Source organism: Pyxicephalus adspersus, chromosome Z (genome assembly GCF_032062135.1).
Source record: "Pyxicephalus adspersus chromosome Z, UCB_Pads_2.0, whole genome shotgun sequence".
In the NCBI taxonomy this organism is placed as follows: Eukaryota; Metazoa; Chordata; class Amphibia; order Anura; family Pyxicephalidae; genus Pyxicephalus; species Pyxicephalus adspersus.
Window position 1 is genome coordinate 67,201,142 of NC_092871.1, and position 22,909 is coordinate 67,224,050.

At 39.6% G+C, this 22,909-nt stretch overlaps 1 protein-coding gene across 1 annotated transcript in view; it reads right to left on the reverse strand.

Moving 5' to 3' along the window:
- LOC140343587 (epithelial sodium channel subunit gamma-like) overlaps nucleotides 1-22,496 on the reverse strand; it is a 36,366-nt gene extending 13,870 nt beyond the window's left edge. Inside the window, exons 1-7 of the mRNA XM_072430300.1 lie at nucleotides 22,049-22,496; nucleotides 19,306-19,517; nucleotides 16,179-16,309; nucleotides 14,807-14,970; nucleotides 7,266-7,370; nucleotides 6,441-6,561; nucleotides 5,276-5,348 (exon numbers count right to left, since the gene is read on the reverse strand). Coding sequence (XP_072286401.1) covers nucleotides 5,276-5,348; nucleotides 6,441-6,561; nucleotides 7,266-7,370; nucleotides 14,807-14,970; nucleotides 16,179-16,309; nucleotides 19,306-19,517; nucleotides 22,049-22,456 — 1,214 coding nt within the window. The 5' untranslated portion in view covers nucleotides 22,457-22,496. The remainder of the gene's footprint in view (nucleotides 1-5,275; nucleotides 5,349-6,440; nucleotides 6,562-7,265; nucleotides 7,371-14,806; nucleotides 14,971-16,178; nucleotides 16,310-19,305; nucleotides 19,518-22,048) is intronic.
- Nucleotides 22,497-22,909: the final 413 nt, after the last annotated feature.

Consider the following 22,909-nt stretch of genomic DNA (forward strand, 5'->3'; position numbering starts at 1 on the left):
GTGGTCTCCTGATGCTGGCCAACTCCAGACTCTGTCATTGTGCCACTCTGTGTTCTCCGCCTGATGCTGCTCCTCACACCACCTCCACAATATGAACCCAGCTCACGTTCCCTATTAGTTGGTGAACAATCCAACGCTTGGTGAATTCTGCTTCACAATGATCGTAAGAGCCAACATCGAAGGATCAAAAAGCGTTGTTGGCTCGACAAAAAAAGCGAACACTTGGCCGCCACAAGCCAGTTACCTGCCATTGTGCCACTCTGTGGCCTCCTGATGCTGCCGCCACCTCCACAATATGTCCCTGTCATTGTGCCACTCTGTGGCCTACTGATGCTGCCGCCACCTCCAGACTCTGTCATTGTGCCACTATGTGGCCTAATGATGCTGCCGCCACTTCCAGACTCTGTCATTGTGCCACTCTGTAGCCTCCTGATGCTGCCGCCACCACCACACTATGTCCTTGTGCCACTCTGTGGTCCTTGGCTCCTTGCCAAGAGACAACAGTATGTGTGCATTCCTTCAACTGCGCAAAAGCTGAATGTGCTGAATGAACCCAGCTCACGTTCCCTACTAGTGGGTGAACAATCCAACGCTTGGTGAATTCTGCTTCACAATGATCGTAAGAGCCAACATCGAAGGATCAAAAAGCGATGTCGCTATGAATGCTTGGCCACCACAAGCCAGTTATCTGTCATTGTGCCACTCTGTAGCCTCCTGATGCTGCCGCCACCTCCAGACTATGTCCTTGTGCCACTCTGTGGCCAGTTATCCCTGTGGTAAATTTTCTGACACCTCCTGCTCCTAACCAAAAAATGTGAAGGATTAAGAGGGCTCACTTTCACGGTCTGTATTCATTCTTAAAATCCTGATGCTGCTGCCACTCTGTGGTATCCTCCCGATGGTGCCACCACCTCCAGACTCTGTAATTGTGCCACTCTGTAGCCTCCTGATGCTGTCGTCAACTCCAGACTCTGTCATTGTGCCATTCTGTGGCCTCCTGATGCTGCCGCCACCTCGAGACTCTGTCATTGGGCCACTCTGTGGTTTCCTCATGCTGCTTCCACCTCACCACTATGTCATTGTGCAACTCTGTGGACTTCTCAAGCTGTTCTCCCACCCTCCCCACTCCATGACTGGGCCACTCTTTTGCCTTTTTGGCCTGGATGACATTACTATTTATTTGACCCTTCTTCTGATCTGTCAGAAGGAAGGAAAAAAGAGACGCACAACGGATCCTGTCTGTGTAGCAGCTGTAAGGCCTGTATGGTCCCATCAGAATTGACTTATGATTTGGTAGCCAAAAGCAGGAGTGGGTACAAAACACAAAAGACATGCAAATATTCCATTCATGTGTCATCTCTGTTTTGGATCCACTCCTGTTTTTTTTGGCATTAGCAATACTGATGGATTATTGAGCAAATGCTGACCGGGTGAAGGCAGATGCTCCACAGACCGGATCCGTTTTTTGTGGGTTATTGTTCTGATGGATCAGAGGAAGGGCAAAATAATCAGTGACGTCAACACAAACTTACTGCTGACACTCTCTCCACTCTGTCGGGGGGGCTCTACTTGTATAAGCGGTTAATAGAACAGGTTCTGTAGACATCTATGTGGAATCAGCTGACGAGGGTGTAAAAGGAGTGCACTTCTTTCATCGAGTTCATACTTGAGTTATTTGGTCAGTTTTGGCCCCGTGACTGCCCAAATAAGTGAAGTGTGCAGTGAGTCTAATAGTGACGCCTGTCATCTGCATGTCATACTGACCCACAGTGTTATTTCACTACCACAGCAGACTCCCTATGCATGTTACTGCAAGGCACAGTGTTCTACACCACTATCAAGGCTCTCTGCAGGACGGAAATAGACGTTTTTTAACACAATTTGCCTCGAATAAATTCGGATCGAAGCGAATCTTTACGGAAAATTCGGCGAACTGGCAGAATCGAATTTTTGAGAAATTCGCTCATCTCTACTAATAACCTTAGACCATTCAGAGTATGAATCATTAATTACAACTCTCTGGATGGGATCTTTAAGCCAGTTCTCTATCCTTTTACAGATTGACTTTTCTAAACCTATCGACCCTAACTTGCATATTAACCTTCTGTGGGGTACAGTGTCAAATGCTTTAGCAAAGCCTAAGTACACTATATCTGCTATTCCACTGTCTACCTGTTTACTTCCTCATAAAAAGAGAGTAAATTTGTTTGACAACTTCTGTCTTTCTTGATGCCATGCTGACTATCACTTAAAATATTATTTTCTAGCAGAAACTCTTCTATGTGGCTCTTTATTAAACTCTCTAAGACCTTTTGAACTATGGACGTTAAACTAACAGGTCTGTAGTTACTTGGTAATGACTTTGCTCCCTTTTTGAAGATAGGAACCACATTAGCCTTACGCCAATCCATCGGTACCTTGCCAGTGACTAAAGAGTCTCTAAAAATTAGAAATAATGGCTTTGACATAACCAAGCACAGCTCTTTTGAGGACACATGGATGTAATCCATCAGGTCCTGTTGCTTTGTCAACCTTAATTTTTCCCAGCTGTTTCTCAATCATATCAATTCTGAGCCATTGTGACTCATTTAAGGCAGTGGCATTGCTATTATGAATTTGGACTTGAGCTCTGACATTTTCCTTCGTGTACACAGAGCTAAAAAAAGTGTTTAGTAAATCTGCCTTGTCTTTATCCTGTGTTACCAATCCAGCGAAATCCTTTAGGGGACCTACATGCTCAGATCTGATCTTTTTGCTATTATTATATTTGAACATTTTTGGAGGGTTTGCCTTACTTTCCTTTGCAATCTGTCTTTCATTTTGAAGTTTTGCACCTTTTATCTCCTTTTTACATCATTTGTTATATTCTTTATCGGTTTCAAATGATGAAGGTGATCCTTCATTTTTAGATTTTTGGAATGCCCATTTGTTATAAGCTTTGCATTGTTAGAAAGAACTAGGTCCATCAGAGTATAATTTCTAGTTGGGGCTTCTATAAACTGTACCATAAAATGATCTTGTATTAAATTCACAAATTTCCTCCCTTTTGTTGTTCCTGTAGCGCCATTACTCCAGTCAATGTCAGGGTAGTTGAAATATCCCATGATTCCAACTCCCCTATCTTGTTTGCTAGACTTCTAGCATTGGTTAACAGGCTATTTAACCCATTGCTGCTTTTACCATCATTGTTTGCCAAATTATTTTGTTTTCCAGTACAACTAGTACTGCACAATCCAATGTTTGTAACATGGTAAGCTCCTTACAATTATTTATAATCCTCTCCCCAACTATCCCCAATCCACCCTCCACTAGTGTCTGACCCCTGACTAACCTTTCTGACACCTTTTTTGACTGTCTCACCCCCATCTGTCCTAGTTTAAATAACCCTCCACCATTCCCCTAAATCTTTCCCTAAGCACAGCATACAGGTTGTACCCCCAATAAAAAGTCAGCCTAATACTCTATGAACCCAAACCCTTCCCTTCTACACCAGGACATAAGCCATGCGTTTAGCTGCCTAAGCTCCCTCTGCCTTTCCTGTGTTGCTGTCTTTCCAGTATATGCTCCAGCAGTATTTATTACTATACACTTATTATGTACAAGACTTTGTTTAGGGCTGTACTTTATAAACTAAAAGGAGACTGCAGAATAATTACTAAGTTAATTACTATGTATATTATATAACTATCAGTGCAGTACTAATCACTTTATCTAGTCTTCAAGATAAATTAAAATTATCTCTTTATTATCAGGATATACTGTTAACGTTACTTTATGCTCTATAGACAAATTGATCATCCCTTTTTCGTTTTTTAGTTATGGTCTAAAAAACATATCCTTATTAATTTTTCCAATCCGAATATCCCTCTAAGAATCTACTAACAACTATTTACAAGTAATTACCATAGTTTTTTATTTACAAGTAAGTACCACAGTTTATTTATATAGTTCACACATATTTGGCATTTCCAAAGGATCCATTTATTTATGCACTTACTATATTAGCATCTATAAACACTATACAACAATTGATCGTTGTCTCAATTTACATACAACAATTGTACCCACTTTACTTCATTATTGGAAAATTGAGTAGTTTCAAGTATCCTATCATACAACATCAATGGAGGATATTATTATCACATTGTTCCCAATATGCTTAATAATGAACATTTACTCATATGATATATTCAGATTGCTGTGGCTTTGTCTTAAATTAAACATAAATTGTTAAATTAATTACAATCTTTTCCATACATACAAATATGTATGTTATTTACATGTACAGTAAAATCATTGCAGCTCATAGATCCAGAGGAAGCCAGTAGGCGAAACACTGCTAACCCAGTCAGGGATATAACTGTCCAGTGTGTTGATCCAACATCCCACAATTACCTATAGGAGATGAACCTAATTTATGGCATGGAATTTATAGACCCTAATGTGGTTTATATGTTGTTAAATATGATTCACTCAATACAAGGACATTTTTATTTGCCAAAATACCCCTGCTGTCTACTTTGTTATTTTTCCTATTAGTATATTTGGGGTAGGGAATTGGGATGAAACACATAATAATTGAGGATAGACTCTTTATAGACTCTTTTCCTATTACCCATTTTTCATAAAAAGCTAAATTTGTCTGGCTGTCTTCAATATGTTTCAGTACATGTCTGTACATGGGGGTGTGACCAGCCGTGGCCAGCAGTGTTTATATTGTGAGTACAACAACAGCAATGACAACATTTTTATTCGACCAGAGTGTCTACCTGTCCATATGGTGGCTAGGGACAAGCCATGCAGCAAATGCCTCTGTCCAACAAAGGCATTGATACAGGATAATAAAAACATTTACAAAAATAGTGGGGAAGGGAGATTTGTTACAGGTATGGGCATTATAGCTGTACTGTAAATAAGTGCCCTGAATCTACAAAGGACTACTGGATTGCTTGGTATGGGAATCAGCTCTGCAACTTTACAATTAAATTAAAGGCTTTAAAATGTTCATGCAGACACAATGCTAGGATAGACTGAGAGCAGGTGATCCCTTAAAATGGAATTGTCATACTACAATGTTGTACAAGGTGCCATGGAACCTTAGGCCAGCTCTGCTCTTCACTCTATACAGCTTTTTTAGCCATCACATTTCAGGTTTGGGTGTCAAGGCTGATGATTTTCCAAAAAGACCCATGTGCAGTTTAACAGTCTGTACAGCATATTTACTTAATATGCCCGGAAGAGGCATACAAGGCAGAAGAGAGCAGAGGATACTTACTTGCACTGTAGGGGACAATGACAGTTCAACTCATCATGAGCAAATTTAAATTCATACAGCTTTACACAGTCACCTGGAACAAAGCAAAGGGAGTTCATAGTTGAGGAATGTAGATCTCTGATCAAGTTTATGGCATCCTCTCATCAATATCAATAATTCCCAATACCACCCCCCACTTGTACCTTGTCTACATTCCCTCACCCTAATTACCCGAGTATGCCCTGAAATAAAAGATATTTGTTGGTCTGATTTGGAGCTTACACAAAATTTATTATCTCTCCACCCTCATGTGACCAGTGCCTAGGCATGGTAATTGGCTGCTTAGGCACCAAGCAATGCATTATTGAAGGAAGATTAGACAGTCAATTGACCCCACATACAGGTATGTACCCAGTATTTCCAGGTTAATGGAGCAGGATCAAAGGAAAGGAAAATGACTTTTAAGGGATCCTTCACTCTCCCCTAAATGTGAAATGATACAGATGTACTTTAAAATCCAGATTTGCACACTGCAAAACATTGCATTACATTGCAATATGAATGTGTAACTCTAATGACAAATTATTTTTATATTTTTCCTTTTATCACAAAGAATACCTCCCTTATTGAGGGAACATTTCTGGATCTGATAAAGTAAGTGAGTATAGGTACTACTACGGGGAATTCACTGGACTCTCTTTAGATATATTCTAAAAGCCATTACCATTTCCTCTTTATTGTACAGTGGTGGGTAAAATGTTGGCTTTATAAAAATCCTGTTTATTATTATTATTATTCTTATTATTAATAATAATAATTATCATTGTCTGTGTAAACTCTCCATAGATGCTATATCCCAGCTGTATTGCTTAGAATATAAATCAGGCAGCAAGCTTGCTTTTCTAACATTTCATTTTTTTGATAACAGGCAGTATAATATAGTTGGTGACCAATTAATGGAGATGGAATAAAAGGTGATCTTCATTTATCTGCCCAGGGCTTTTTGATCACAGGCAGCAAGTTTGCTTTGTTAGAGCTTGTTCACAGGGAGGGCCAGTCAAAGATTAGATAGTTAAACAATTTTTACACAGAGGAAAGTGATAAACAGACCACCACATGGTTTATAAAATTACTGTGTAAAACCCACATAATACCATATAAATGCCATTTTACAAAGGAAACTCACGGACTGTGGTGTTGCTGAGATTACACTTAGGGACTCCCAGATCCTTTGGACAGGCAAATTCCCAGTGACTGCAGCCACAGTTCTCAATGATGTTCAGCTGAGCGCATGTCCTTTTACAGGCCTGTGGGTAGAAACATGGGCAGTTCAATACAGCTGTAAAAGAGAATCTGTCAGGAAATAGATCTGAGAAGCTGCCACTGTTGAGGGTAGCAGTGATAGCCTCAGTATTTACACATTGTGACAATTATTTTCTCATTTTGTATCTTTTGCCTTGCCTACTTATTATTTGTAGCTCTTTTGAACACATGGGCTGCTGACAAGGAAAGTCACAATGGATGTTCTGAGGGGTCAGAGGGCTCACTACAGTACAATAAATATGAAACCAGCTTTCTTCTCCTGTTGGTGTGTTGTACAGTAAAAATAAAAAAAGGAATCATTCCTCCTTCATCAGCAAAATACTCTATTACTAAAATAATCACATGACACCAGTAGGAACTTTGTATAAATGAGTTCCATCATTTAGCTGTGCCTGGTAAAGTGTGATGCCTCATTACAGCCCTGGTCTTAATTATATATACAGACACAGTGGGAGATGCAGAAAACAGTGCAGAACTGACTTGGCCCCCTCCCACCACCAATACAATTTTGGTGCTGTGGGGGCCCCCAGTTGGCTGAGGAAGGTCCAGGGCAGTAGCATAGGCTGCAACTCCCTATACTCTGCCCTGTACATATATATAACCCGGCATACACCACAAGTGTGAGTATGTTGAATGCATTAGCTCAATTTTCAGTCAAGTAGTGAATAGACATTTATCACCAGCTCACCTCCCGTGTGTACCCAGCGTCGTACACATCTTTATAGAAATTATTGATGTTGTCTCCTTCTGTGCATTGACTCGCATATGGAGATTTTAATCTGTCGATGTGAACCTGTGCAAAAAAAGATACAAAATTCTAACCAAATTCTGCTTTTATTATCTAAATGTTGACATAGTGAATGGTATTTAGTAACTTTTTTGTTTTACCTGATGTGAATTTAAATTACAGATTTACATTTACTACAGAAATTATGTCCATCCATAATCAGGGCCCAAAGCACTTTTATTTAAACAACAGGCAAGGTCATGTTGGGACCCTGGTCACATGCCCAAATTCTAAGTGCCAAAATTATCAGTGCAATGGGAATTATCCCAGGGAATTTCATCACCAACATCTTCTACTAACATCACTAATGAAATCACTTTCTTCATCTGCCTGCAACTAATCTCCATTTATTTCTCCTTCTACAAGTACGTCTCCCATTCTGCCAAATCTCAGCTCTGTGTATGCAATTGTTTTCCCCTGCAACCCTCATCTGATAGTATATGGTACGTCTCCCATTCTGCCAAATCTCAGCCCTGTGTATGCAATTGTTTTCCCCTGCAACCCTCATCTGATATTGTATATGGTACGTCTCCCACTCTGCCAAATCTCAGCCCTGTGTATGCAATTGTTTTCCCCTGCAACCCTCATCTGATTGTATATGGTACGTCTCCCACTCTGCCAAATCTCAGCCCTGTGTATGCAATTGTTTTCCCCTGCAACCCTCATCTGATTGTATATGGTACGTTTCCCATTGTAGATGAATTTATTGCACCAACCTTAATCTCCTCATAGGTTTATCTGTTCACTATCCCTTAGTTCCAGCTGAGTGCATTTTTATTGCCCTGCCAACCCCTCCCCTCCCCAGGTTCAACTGATATTCTGAATTCCTTATAATCTGATCAGTCCAGCCATAATCAGGGCCCAAAGCACTTCTATTTAAACAACAGGCAAGGTCACGTGCCCAAATCTTAAGGTGTGTACACACTTCCAACGAACGATCGATTGGGCAAAAATCATTCGTAAAAAAAGTAACCAACGACGCCGACAAACGAGGAAAGTCGTTGAAAACGAACGACTGGACCGGCGGATCGGATTGGACGACGATCGTTAAACATCGTTCGTGTGTACGGTCGTTCGTTGATCGTCCATGATCTGAGCATGCGTAATGAACGAACGTTCGTTCACTTTCCTGTCGTGCACATAGTTCCTCTATCGCTCAAACGATCGTATCTATTGTGTGTACAATATCTACGAACGATCGTGTCGTTATCTCTATGTGCAGTATCGGTGCTATACGATCGTTCGTAGATATCGTGCAGGATCGTTCGTCGTTCGTTTTCCAACGATAATAATTGGAAGTGTGTACGTAGCTTTAAGTGCCAAAATTATAAGTGCAATGGGAATCAATCCAGGGAATACCAGCAGGAATTTGAACAGATTTGGACATACTATTTTACTCTGCCACTCCCTTCTCCTGCTTTTGGACTGATTTATCCACCTGGACTCCAACACATCATCTGCTGCTGCCATACTGAACTGGCATTTCATCAAACCATCTCTTTGACTGAATCATCATATCCCACTCCTGGAACTCAGCAAGTTTACAAACCTCACTTCAACCCATATGACAGGACTGTCTCTCATGGACTTCAGTTTGCAACATTGTTTATTGTATGTATATGGTTCCCAATTATCTGTAAAATGTATTATTCACCCTGCTCTCTCTTTATTGGCACTACTCCCTGTCCTCCCCAGTCTGATAACTCATTGTCTCTCTCTCCAGATTTCTCTGTCTGCTCCTGCACCTTTTTTCTCTACTGATACTTTCTCAAGACATCTCACTCAACCCTGGCCCCCCACACAGCGTCCCGCTTCCATATACTGTTAGCAAGACAGTCCCTTCTCCTAACCTCATCCCCATTCACCCTACTTTTTGTCCTTACCCCCTCTCTCTGGCAGTCTATGGAATGCCCAATCTGTTGGCAATAAATTAACCTCCATACACAACCTTCTCCTTTCGAAAATCTCTGAACTTTCTGGCTCTCACTGAAACTTGGCTTTCCTCCTCTGACTCTGCCTCTGCTGCTGCTCTCTCCTATGGAGGCCTGGACTTTACACATACCCCTAGACCTGGCAACAAAGTAGGGGGTGGTGTGGGTCTCCTTCCCTCACCTAACTGTACATACGGAGTCCTTCCTACCCCACCCCCTCTCATTTTCACCTATTTTGAAGTCCACTCTGTCCATCTCTTTAGCCCCATACCCCTCATTGTTGCGGTTGTCTACCACCCCCCTGGCTAAGTAATACAATTTTTGGATAACTTTGCATCCTGGCTCCCACACATTTTCCCATGACTTGCCCACCTTGGTAATTTTAATGTTGCAGTGGATGAGCCCAACCTTCCCTCCTCAGTTAAACTGCTCTCCATTACCTCCTCATATGGACTCACACAGAACATCAATGGCCCCACACACATAGCCCGACACACTTTAGACCTGGTATTTTCAAAACTCTGCAACCTCACCCTCCTTAACAACTCACCATTTCCCCTTTCTGACAACTTTATCACCTTCAACCTATTGAACTCCTGCCGCCCTTTACCACACCCCAGACCTGAGCAATGGCAGAGAGACATCCGTAACCTTGACCACAACCTTTTCTCAAACTGCTTTGCATCCCTAACCCCTGCTTTCTCCAAAATCACCTCCCCAGATGAAGCTGCCACTCTCTTTCCTTGGCTTTGGATAAAGTTGCCCCTGCCACCTTCCCATACCCCCGCCTGCCAACCCCCGACTCTGGCACAACAATCACACCAAAAGACTGTTTGTGCAGCTGAGCAGCAAGTGGAGGAAATCTGGCCTCCGCGCTGACTTCATGGATTACAAAGCCAAGCTTCAAAGCTTCAACACAGAGCTCACTGTCACCAAGCAAGATTATTTCTCCGCTGTCATTTCCTTTTAAGTTTCCAATCCACCCACCCTCTTCTCAACAATTGACTCCCTCCTAAAACCCACACCTGCTCCCCCCACAACATCCTTCTCTGCCCAAGACATAGCAACCTACTTTAGAGATAAAATAGACAAAATCAGACATGATGTCTCTGCTTATCGAGCCACTCCAACCATACCCACCCCGTCCAGTAAATCATCACTGGCCTCCCTCAGCCCTGTTACTGTGTATGAAGTCTATTCTCTTCTCTCATCTCCATCTACTACCTGTCTAATCTAGTTCTACCTGTTTAGTTCTTTATTCCCCAGCCTGACTGTCCTTGGGATGCCCTTTTTAATCATAAAGGCTCAGCATCAAAGATGTTTATTACCTAGGTCTGCATGCGAATGTAGCCTGCCTAGGAATGCACACGCCTCCTGATAGGCACTTGGGCATTAAGGCAGTTTTGATATTTGCATATTTCTCTCTAGGAGCCAGTCCATTACTTACATCAGGTCTGAAAGCTCTTGAGCAATGTACTGAGGAGGAGTGCTGCAGCCTCAACCACCAGCAACAATCTACCTACATTGCTTGGAGAAACATGAAGATCTAGTAATGGTGTCACTGGTTCTGGTAACTGGTAAAAAAAATAGTTGTTTTGATTGATTTGTACAAAACAAAATTGTAAAAAAAAAAAATCATCCAATTGGAGTGGAAGATACAAAAGTGATATTTATGCAATATTCAATACCAATGAATAAATCCTGGTCATTTGCTGACTCCTAGATGTGTCACTTGTTTGGGCCTCCATCTAGCAGTACAATGTAGAACAACACATGAAGGATTTACTGCAGCATTGTCTTACCTGGATGTGGGGACTGAAGCTCTGGCTTTTTTTAATAAACATATTTCTAATAAATGATCTGTGAGGTATTCGATAAATCTGACTTTAGGGAATAATAAAGAATCATTTGATATGTTTGTAAGGAAGATTCTCTGTCTTGCCTTCTGGTCTGTAAAAAGGTAAAATAATGCCTTATTTCCCTCGCTTTCATGTTTTATTATATGTAACATGATGGCCAAAAACATTACAATCAACTAAAACATGTAGAATTGCTACATAAACAATTCATTGCATGTTAATAATTCAGAGAGGCTCTCATGCTACACCTTTTTGGTAGATCTAAACAATCAGACTGCAAGGTATATGGCAGTTTTATGGAAGAATTAGGGCCTTATTCATTAAAATTAAAGATAATAAAATAAACATGAACATGTTTTAACAGAGTTAAACTTTTACCATTATTTTTTGTCTTGTTGACAATCAACCCTACCATTACCATTGTCCTAATTTCACAGGGAAAAATCCCCCAATGAGGAATAGGAAAAAGGTATAAATCCCCCTGCCTTATTCCCGTTAACATAACTGTTAACAACACTATTATTCCTCCGTCCCCTCAGGCACGTTGTCTTGGCATCACCTTTGATTCTGCTTTCTCATTTACCTTCCATATCTTGAACATTTCCAGGTCCTGTCACTTTCACCTACGCAACATCTCCAAAATCCGCCCCTACCTGTCCCGAGACCACCAAACTCCTTGTACATGCTCTTATCATCTCCCGTCTGGACTACTGTAACATCCTTCTCTCTGGTATTCCAACAACCCGAATCTCTCTTCTACAATCTACCATGAATGCTGCAGCCAGACTCATCCATCCTTCCCCCGGCTCCTCTTCCGCTGCATCTCTTTGTAGATCTCTTCACCTTAGAATTAAATTCAAACTCCTGTGCTTTGCCTTTAAATCCCTCCACAGTTCTTGTCCCACTTACCTATCTGACCTGGTGAAAAAATTCTCCCCTAGCTGCTCTTTTCGCTCCTCCAACGGCCTACTACTGACTTCCTCACTCATAACCTCATCACATGTACGGCTCCAAGACTTTTCTAGAACTACCCCAACCCTCTAGAATGGTCTTCCTTACCCTATTCGGCTTGCTCCTACTTTCTGCTCATTTAAAAGAGCACTCAAAACCCATTGTTTTAAATGTGCCTACCCGTCTTCTTCTGTCTTTTGAAACCCTCACTACTTCCCACCACCACATATCTCCCATCCTATTGTGTGTTACTTCCCCGCCATCTAGATTGTAAGCTCTTCGTGGCAGGGTCCTCTCCTCCTGTGTCACTGCCTGTATTCTGTCATTTGCTATCTCTATTTAATGTACAGCGCTGCGTAATATGTTGGCGCTATATAAATCCTGTTTAAAATTAATAATAATAATAATATTAATAATAATATTCATCCCTTTAATAAGTTCCAATCAGGCTAAAATATTCAAATATTCTAGTTATTGTCTTTAAAGTTGAAGCACAGTTATTATCGGCTGACACAATTGAATGCAGCTCTGAAATCATTAAAAGTATTTGAATTCATTGATCAAAAGAAAAACTGCACAAAGAGCAAATCAGTTGCCCTGCAGTGCTTTTGTGCTAACAAATAGTATAATAGGAGAAAGGGGCAGACTGTCCATGAGATGAGCTGTGTGTATCATTGGACTTGGAGGACAAACAAGCCTTTTGACTAGTTAACCACTTGGGCGGTTACCTTGACCCTGGTTCGGGGTAAGAAAACTTGCTGAAAGCGTTTACCCCAAACCAGGTTCGGGGTAGCTAAAAAAAAAAAAAAAACAGCGTTACAGTGCAATCTGATTGTCATACAACATTGTATGACAATCGGATTACAACTGAAAAAAAACAAGTACCTTGTCCCCGCAGCTTCTCCGGAGATGTCTTCTCTCTTCTGTCTTCTCCCGGTGTGTGCAGTGACGATCCCCAGGGTTTCCCCGTAACGTCGGTGCATGCGCCGGTGCGGGTGGGAGGCGGGGCGGGAAATTCAAATCATTTTGTATTGGATTCAATACAAAAAAGCTGTATTGAGTCCAATACAAAGAAATCTTTATATAATATATATTTAATTTTAATATATATATATTATATAAGCTACTGTACAACTAGTTACCTTACATTATACACTATTTTTTTTTTTTAAGATTTTTTTTAATGTTTTATAATTTTTTTTTTAAGTTTATAAAAATGTATTAAATTTTGGACACATTTCGGTGAGTTATGCCTAAGAATTATATTCTACAATCTAAAATAAATTTCTATGCAAAAAATGTAACACTTTTTGCATGGAAGTACAGAAAGAATTAGAACACTCAGCGTTCGCGTACGCGTCCCTCGGCGATTCCTGATGATGTCAGTGCATACGCCCGTTGACGGGGGTCGTAGCGGGAAATTCAATATTTTGTATTGGATTCAATACAAAGTCCTGTATCCAATCCAATACAAAATATATTTATGTGGTTTTGTCTATAGGTATGTGACTGTTTTAAAATTTACCACACTAGGGAGGTGTTTTAGAAAAATATAGTACTATACAGTATACTGAATCATTGCATTTTCAGTATTTTTTATTTATTTATGCATTCTTGTTTAAGCTGATTTTTGTGTTTTTTATTTAATTTTATTATTAAAGGTAATTTTTTTTTACATGATTGTGTGCTTCAAACTTTATTATTTTCAGGATATCTACTAGACCCTTGCTTGGACATATTTCTGTAAATTACAGGTCTACAATTAAAAAAAAAATTCATCAAAAATTCATTAAAAAAAAATTTCATGAAAAACAGTGTACCGCTAGAAATCCAGACATCAGTGAAACGCCCAGGAGGTTAAATATCTCCCGTGTTTGTGTTTTTAGCTCTTTAGTAAGAAGCTAAACTTCTCCTGATAACATCCTTTGTTGGCTCAGTATCTGCAAGGATTTGTATGTTCTCCCTGTGTTTGTGTGTGTTTCCTCCGAGCATGGCAGGTTTTCTCCCACATTCCAAAAACATGCAGTTAGCTAATTGTCTTCCCATCAAAATTGGCCTTAGACTGTGATAATGACATATGACCAGGGCTTTAATTTAATTTAATGCACTGGAACAGAGTTCCAGCACTTTTTTTCAACTCATTTTCAAAGTCCGTAAAAGTCCACGATGGGGAACAGATGTCAGGGAAAATGACAGGAAAATTACAACTCTAAAGCCTTCATAAAAACTTTACTTTTTCTTTTTTCCTCACCTCATACCTCTGTATGGAGTGCTCTCTCGGGTAAAGGTCTGGCACAGTATCTGAGGGAGACGGACAGTGTCTGGATTATGACTATGTTAGGGACATTGTTTGGGGGACCTTTGCATAATACGTTAGCACTATGTAAAAACAAGATAATAATAAAATAAAACAAAATAGTGAAAGGAGGAGAGTGTACAGTGAGCTCAGTACGGCTTATCATTGTTCAATATACAGTCTGAGGGTCAGTCACTGCCAAGCAACGTTGCTGCTGTGAGGGACACCTTATTGTGGTACATCTTAGTAGTGCCTGGACCTCTATATTGCCTGCACAGAATTAAAAATCTATAGCAGGTAAAATAGTTCCCATATTTGTATTTGAGTTCTGTATTAATCTGCTTTTCTGCTGTTCAGTTTGAAAACAAATTTTCCTGGAAAAGACACTGACGTGTGGTTATTTACCTTCATCATGCCAATATCAGTTTCAGCTCCTGGTGGGACATTTACTCCCTCGTCCTCAGGGAATGGCATTTGGGATTGATCGTGAATGAGAAGGCGAATTCCGGCCGCATGCGTCATGTCTTTTACATATTCAATTTGTTGAATGAACAGCTCAAGGTGCAATCCTGTCCAGGGCACGGTAAGAAACAAAATGTTAAGATGATATTACATGCAGGTACACATAGGTGACATTGAACTTTGTGAACAGAGGTAAACCTGTACTGCTTAACAAGGGCAAAAATAACAAGCTCCCTTTAAAGCAAAACATGTAAGTAACACAAACTTAGCTTTTGCTTTCCTCCAAGTCCCATGTGTGCTTGAGAAAAACATGGTACTTCTACACATGTGATTAAGCTTTGCACTAAGGGTAAATGGGGAGACAATCAATTGGCAGGCTGTTTCTTGGGAACAATAGTGACTCAATATAAGATCCCACTCAGTGCTAAGTTTCAACTAAAGTAGAACATTCCACTGGAGTTCAGCTGAAAAGTAGGACTAAAGATTGAAAATAAGAGAAAAAATTGCAAGCAGGCAGGTTATTGATTGCAAAAGAGATAGACAAAGTATTTTAATCTGCCTGTTCGCTGTTTTAAAAGTACACTCACCACTCTTCACTCTGTCCTTGAAATCTTCACCCATCATTCTCAGGTTTGGGTCTTTAGCTGCGTACACTCTTGCAATTTTTGTCGTTGGAAAGGATCTTTCCCGATCCTTTCAAACGACAAGGGAGTGCACGATGCATGAACGGTGCTGTACATACAGCACCGTTCATGCTCTATGGAGAGGGGAGGGGGAGAGCGACGGAGCGGCACCCTGCTGCGCGCTCTCCCCTTCTCTTTCATTACGATCGGCTGTCGTCCATCGTCCGTGGATCCGGCAGGTCGGTCGTCCGGACGATGGACGACGCCGACTGTACACACGGCAGATTTTTGCCCGATAATTGGCCAATGCTGATTATCGGGCGATAAAAATCTGACGTGTGTACGTAGCTTTTGACCATCTTGAGTGGCCAGGCTAGGATGATGTAACATTAATTGCCATTAGCCAGGGGTATGTTATGATACCCAGCATTGTACACTAATATTGTGAACAGGCAGCTAAGTATGCGTTTTATAGCAGCAGGTACATTACATGTCCTTTCTGCAATTAGGAACCTTCCTGCTCACAAACTTTTATTCCTAAACTTTAATTCTGCTTTAAAGACGACCTCCAGTAGAATGGTTTACATTAGTCTCAACACTGAGTAGGATCTTAATCGCCGGCTTTGAGTTTTTTCCTTTTTAAGTTTCATTTCACTTTAAAATCACATTAAAAGATTTGTATAACATCTTACCATACATAAAGCCAGCTTTGGTTATGTTTAATGGCTGGGAGCTGATGGGATTCCCTTTAAAATCTGTTGGTTTCTGGGAGTTGAATGTGTAACAGTTCCCAAATTTATAGTTAATGAAACTAGAAAAGTAGCTGGAAAAAAAACCAAACAAAATGAGATGTATTAAATGTTACATTAATGTACACATTTTTTTCTCTTAATAAATTTGAGACTGATTGAAAGAATGAAGGAAAACAAAAATATAATTGTGTAAACAAGGTAAATATGAAATTTTACATAATATCATATAAGATTTTATGCAACCAAATGGCGGCACTTTAGGGGCCTTTTCACATTCCCTTTACCCTCCTTGGTTCCTTTGTTGTACATAAACTTTAGATTACATAGATCAGTAACTCAACATGAAACGTACACACAAGTCTCAGAATTAGAGACACAACTCCTCCCAAAAGAACAGTTTAAACTATGTAGACATGCTGGAAAATCTGCCCAAAATGGCAAAGCACTGAACCAACATTTTTACTATTTTTTTTATTATATCACTATTATTACACTTCCATGCTTGTGAAATGGTAAGGTTCACATACCAGCCTAATAGAGAAAGCATACTCCGTCACAAACATGGCAGCTTTATTACCTGCATTACACAACAAGAAACACAGTTGTTGCCTCAAAAAGCCTTCTTTGTACTTAATCCCTCTATTTCTAGTGAACTGCCACCAACACACCATAAATATGCTGTAAATGGGGTGTGCACAGCTAATTCTAGTAACTTCTAGCACCAGAAGTAAACGCACAGGAAGGTCATTTGAAGCTTATTAAAGTGGAATATTAAAACATAGAGACATACACAGCATCTAAAAGCTTTTATATTGTGCTGGGAGGTAAGGTGGGGCTCAGGAGAAGCCACATTTTGTCATTCACATGTTTTGCTAAATTTAGGATCCTGTTAGCAGACAATGGAGTTATTTTAAAATCTGAATATTTAATTTTAGGATATTACATTTTTTTGGCTTATGAAATAATTCCTTTATTTAGCTTGTTTTGCTTTAATATTACACTAGGGGTAAAAATGAGTATTGATTGGCCCCCAAAGTCTTACAGTTACTGGGGTGTCATTTGCTTAACCTCATACTAGAGGAGCCTTTCTCAACCTCTTAACCTCTGAGGAACCCTAGCAATAATTTTCAAGTCTAAAGGAACCCTTCCAAAAAATTTAAGGTTCTAGGAAACCCATGCTAAAACCAATGTTTTGGAGATCAGCAAGAAAAAAATCTTCCTAAATTAGTGGCCAGTTGAAAAACTGCCCCCCACAATGGTTGCTAAAATATTACCTTTAAAGACAACTATAAACATCATTGTAGTGATGCAGCTTGCTCTGCCTATTGTGTTGGCCCCAGAAATATGCAGCTATCAGATGGGAAATCAAGGAACTCCTAGACCTCTGGAATAATACTGTTTAAATATGGCTGTGCTGGATGTTCAAGGGATGCATAGGAAGTTTGTTTTCAAACCCAAGTTTTCATGACTTTTTTCCCTGAGAAAAGTTTCTGGCATTTGTGGCATCTGGACTTCATTTCCAGCCTATATTAACAAAGGATTGGCCTGTAGTGGTAGGTGTTTAGCCAGCAAGCACTGTATATCTCACAGAGCGGTAAGAACAAGGACAAGCAGTACAAGCTGTAAAGTGTAAAAACTCTTTATGTGTAAAGCCAAATAATATCTTCTTTTGTTCATGGATCTGCCATGAACGACCTCTGTACACATGTCAGATTTTCGTCTGACACAAGCCCAACAGCTCATATCAGTGGAGAATCATCTGATGTGTCTGTCTTTTTATGCCACTTATTTTTTAAGATTGGTATTGTGTTAGGAATTGTTTTATTGTCCCCAGACATTGTCTTGAAGAAGGCAATGAGATAAGAGGATAATCAGGGGACATTGCACCACCACTAAGCAGGAAGTCCATATAATGAGCAATTGTGGCTACCCCCATGTTCATCTATAGATAAAAGCATACACTTTATGAATTTGTAAAAGAAATGCACTTTAAAACTTGTTCAAGTATTTCCCATAATTACACCAAGCTTCCCATCTAAAACATATCCCAACATCATTATTTTATTTATATATTTACTTTATGTCTGTATCAGGAAATGAGCCTATTCCCTATACACAGTCTGTTGACAGGGTGTTGAGAGTTGAGGCTGCAGCTTTAAGAAATAAATCAATGTATATATGTGAAGCAGGACACAACAAATGTTTAGCTAAATATTTTTTTTTACCCATAATGACTTTTTATCAACTATGTGCCGCTTCCACCCTGCTCCTCAAAATATATAAAGTGTAACAGTAGTTCTGAAATACTCCAACTTAAGAAAAGTTTGCTCCATGATCCTAAAGCAGATTTAAACTCAAATTTTACTTCACATGAAAGGGTAGACAACCCTTATATATAAAGTAAAAAATTTGTTCTTTTAGTTTTCTAGTGCAACACCCTTTTTTAAAAAAAAAAAAAAAGAGGTCAAGCACACCCCCCACACACTTTTTGTCTTGATCGCTGTGACGCTTCCTCCATGCTGGAAGGAAGAAGAATTCCAGGACCTGATCGAGGGAAGGTCCAGCGTGATCAAGGGATCTATGGGATTAAGAGTGAGATTTTGTTTTTTTTCACTTTAGTTATGCTTTAAGGCAGCCAATCATAAGACTAAATATTGGGTCATTTTTTATAATGTGATTTCCATTGAACCAGAGGATCACAATTCTGATTCTACTCAAAGAGCACATGACAGATCACAATAGAATGTAGGAGCAGTTGTTTCTGCAGAGAAGCAAAATACTACAGATCTATTGGCATTTTTTTTACGCTTTTTATGAAGTGGGGAATAGTTAGAACCTTTTCTGGATACTTTATTTGCTGCTTGTATTCTATTCTCTATGGAGAGCAAAGTTGTCACAGAAACAGGTGTCTTTATTGGGAGATTTTGCCACATTACCTTTTACTTTCTTTCCCAAAGTTTTGTCGTCAGATACATTACACATAAATAATTTATAAATGATGTTGATAATGGTGTGGTGGGGGACCTGGTTGTAGTCTTTGTGTGCTGGTTTGCTTTGTTTTAGTTACCTTGAATTGCATTCTTGACCATGGAAATTGCAGAAGATCAGCATGTCTTCCAACTGATGTCCCATCTCAATCTTCTGCTCATCTGATAGCTGGTTAAACTCAGAAGCAAACTTATTAAAGGCACTGGCATACTGGACCGTCTCATCTTGGAACTCTGCAGTGGAATTGACATGCGAACGATTCCTACGATGGATAAGTTCTAAACCAGAATCCTGCAGAATCAGAAAATGTTGGTAGCAATCAATTTATGGTATACCAAAGGACTATGTTGTTTCCCAAACTCAATAGTAAAGTAATTTACCACACCTTTACCCACTTTCAACAAGCAACTGCAAAATCTGTACCTGCAGAAAAAGTACCATAGGGAAAATCCATGGACTGAGTGTGAATGTTGTAGTAAAAGCTTTTTTAAGGCAGAAAAAAAACTTCAATTCTTGCCTATCCCCATTCCATTGCAGGGCACCACCATCGTCTTCTTTTCTTTCTGGAGATGATATTCAGTCATCTTGGTTGGCTGGGCTGGAATGTTGTGCCTGTGCAGGCCGGTGGGAGTTCATGTATTCCTGGCATGCGCAAAGGAAGCTGGGATTGCCGGGAATGCACATTCCACCAAAGTTTGACACCTGGGTAGCTATCAGGCAGATATGAACAATTATTGCAGAAGAGACAACCAATTGCCTGACTTGCCAATGTTCAAAGGGAGACTTTAGTTCAGTTTTAATGGGTTTTTCACTTTTCTCTCTCTTTTTTGCTGGAGTTCTGCTTTAATGAATATTCACACTGAAAGGGAAATCTGTGAATTAAAGTATGGAAAGTGCATTTATAGTGCACTTACCAGAAAAGAAGCTTGATGTCTGACAATTTAAGCACAGTAGATAATTGAAGTCTCTGGTAACCTTACCAGAGTGTGGAAAGGTGTCAGACTCAGAAGCAACCCCTTGCAGTATGCTTTCAGATGCATCTCAGTGGATTCAGATTGGTATTGTGTTGTTTAATGTACTTTTTAGTTTAACTAAAAATTGCATCAGACTCCTACAGATTTCGTTTGCATTCACATTGACTAAATGGCAGCTTTGAAACAAAAAAAAAAAAACCTGTATGCATAGGACCTAAATAGGTTAGTACCTTCATTAAAGGTTAGAAGATCCTGATTAAATTAATAATAATAATATTAAATTTAAAGGCACCTTTGAAAAATCTCAGAAGCATCTCAAACTAAATGCAAGTTTGCTGCATTTGCTTGACTATAGCAAATAAAAAATAACCAATGCTGTTAGTTCTACTAGTAAAGTACTCGTAGTACTCGTGGGTTTTTATTAATAATATTAATAAACTGTAGTTATATATAGACATCATATTGTGCAGCTCTGTTCAATAAATCGGGGGTGCAAATGACAGACAAACACAAACAATGACACAGGAGGAGGAAAGAACCCTGCCCCAAAGAGCTTTATATGAATAAAATATAGGCAGTTTAATGTATACCATCAGGAGTCAGGAGACATTTCATATGACACATAGCAGTAATGACAATTTATTTTTCAGAGGTGAATGTGATTGTAGCCATAATAGTGCAATTTCAACAACAAAGTTAAGCATTAACCATGATACTTTTTATTCACATTTTCAGCACCCCAATCTGATTGAACCAAAAAGGAGAGGATGGACCACTTGAATGCTTGCACTGAAAATGTAACTGTTACTTCAAATAAAATAAGCATCATGAGCAGTATGTAACTGTGTAATTTGTGGGTTTAATACCTCCAAATTCTGTTAAATGTCTGGTAATTTGTACGTTTTACTGGAAGATGTGCTTCTAGAGCAACTTTTTTCACACCTCTTAAAAAAACAAAAAATGTATTCACACCCTTCAAGAAAAGAATATCAAACATTCCAACTTTTGCATTTAGGACATATTCTATAAAAACTTTGGGCAAAACAGTTTTTTCTTCCTGTTTAGAGCAGGGGAAAGGTTAGAAGCTCTTTTAAGATTTTGATTGCTGCATGTATACCCATCTTTCAAGGCCATTTTTAGCAACACTAGAGCTGAAATTAGTGCAGCAAAATTAGTGCAGTATACACAGCACTGTTCATTTCTACTGGGAATGAGGGGGAAGATAGTGAGGGTCACCCCGATAAGTCCTAAGTTCTCTGCTTTAGAAAAATTACATTAGTCCTTCCACCATTGTGGTCAGTAAATGACATTGGGCGGCCTCTGTACACATGCTGGATTTCCTTCCCAGTCAATCAGGAATGTTCATTTTGGTGAGCAATTGTCTAGCATCTGTAAGTGGCTTTAAACAAAACAAAAGGCTTAATAGGAAATGTACAGCTACTTGCCATGTACAGCGATCTGCCATTGCACTGGGACTGTCATTCTAATCTTTATTTCTTAGTGTATTGTTACCCAGAACAAGCATACTGGTCAGAGGTTAGGGTTCTCTTTATTCCATGTCATCAAAACATATATCCAAAAGTATGCACACTCTTGCTTGCTTAAGCTTTGCAGGGACCTTTATGAACCTTTATGAACCCCAAATGAACTTGGACTTTGGGTAAAGGCCTGCAGAAAATGGGCTGATGTGACCATCCCCATGTCAATTGTCCCAACAGCTTTTTTTATACTTTTGTGATATATTCCATGCACTGTTTCTGAGCATTTCTCTCTCTCTCTCACACACACACACACTCTTATTAGCAGACACATATGGATATAAAAGGATGTTTTAGTGAACATTCATACCTGCAGTGAGGTAGCCATAGCGAAGCTTTTCTTGATGGATGAAAGCTTAACACTGTTCAGATTGCAGATGGTGACAGCCGGAAATTTAAGTTTGGCGCTTGAAATAAGCATGATCTTCTCATGTGATGGGTAGGTGTAGTAGGTCATGACCATCTCAGTACACTGCCACAAAGCACAGGAAAGGGCAAATGTCACAAAGGATAACCAAACCAGGCGACGAAACCAGTGCCTGGACCTGAAAATGTTAGGGATCCCGTGAGCCGAGGTGTGTTGCAGGATAGTCTGTCCTAGCTTCCTTAACGTGGTGGAATCATGGGAAGATCTCAAGACCTTCATCTCTGGGTAGCCCATTGTTACCCTGTCAGAGACAGAAACCAAAGATCCTGAAATCAAGCCTAAATATTTCATGTGAACCAACCTTGGAGGCTCTTAAAAAGACAGAAGCTGTAATGCCCAAAGGTATAAAGACCTCTAATCCACATTTCCTTCCGTTGTGATGACCTGTTACCTGGGTGACAACCTTAGTAATGATCTCATTATTTTTCCAAGTTACAGACAGCCTTTGAGATGATAATTCTGAGGACCAATTAAAAAAAAACAGAACATTTTTATTACTAGTTTACTAAGCTCTTGAATTCTTCTATTGGGAAATATATTGACTTCATATCACTTATTCTGTTTTTCTCTGTGGCATCACAATATTTATTCTATATGTTGTACAGCCATCTCTCATATATAGAAGTTGGGGTACAGAAAAAAATGGGTTTTGAATAGTCAGTCCATCCAAACTGACCAATTTCTAAAGTACATTTATATTCTGTGTATACTTGCGAGGAAAGGTCACACACCTGAACAAAAAAT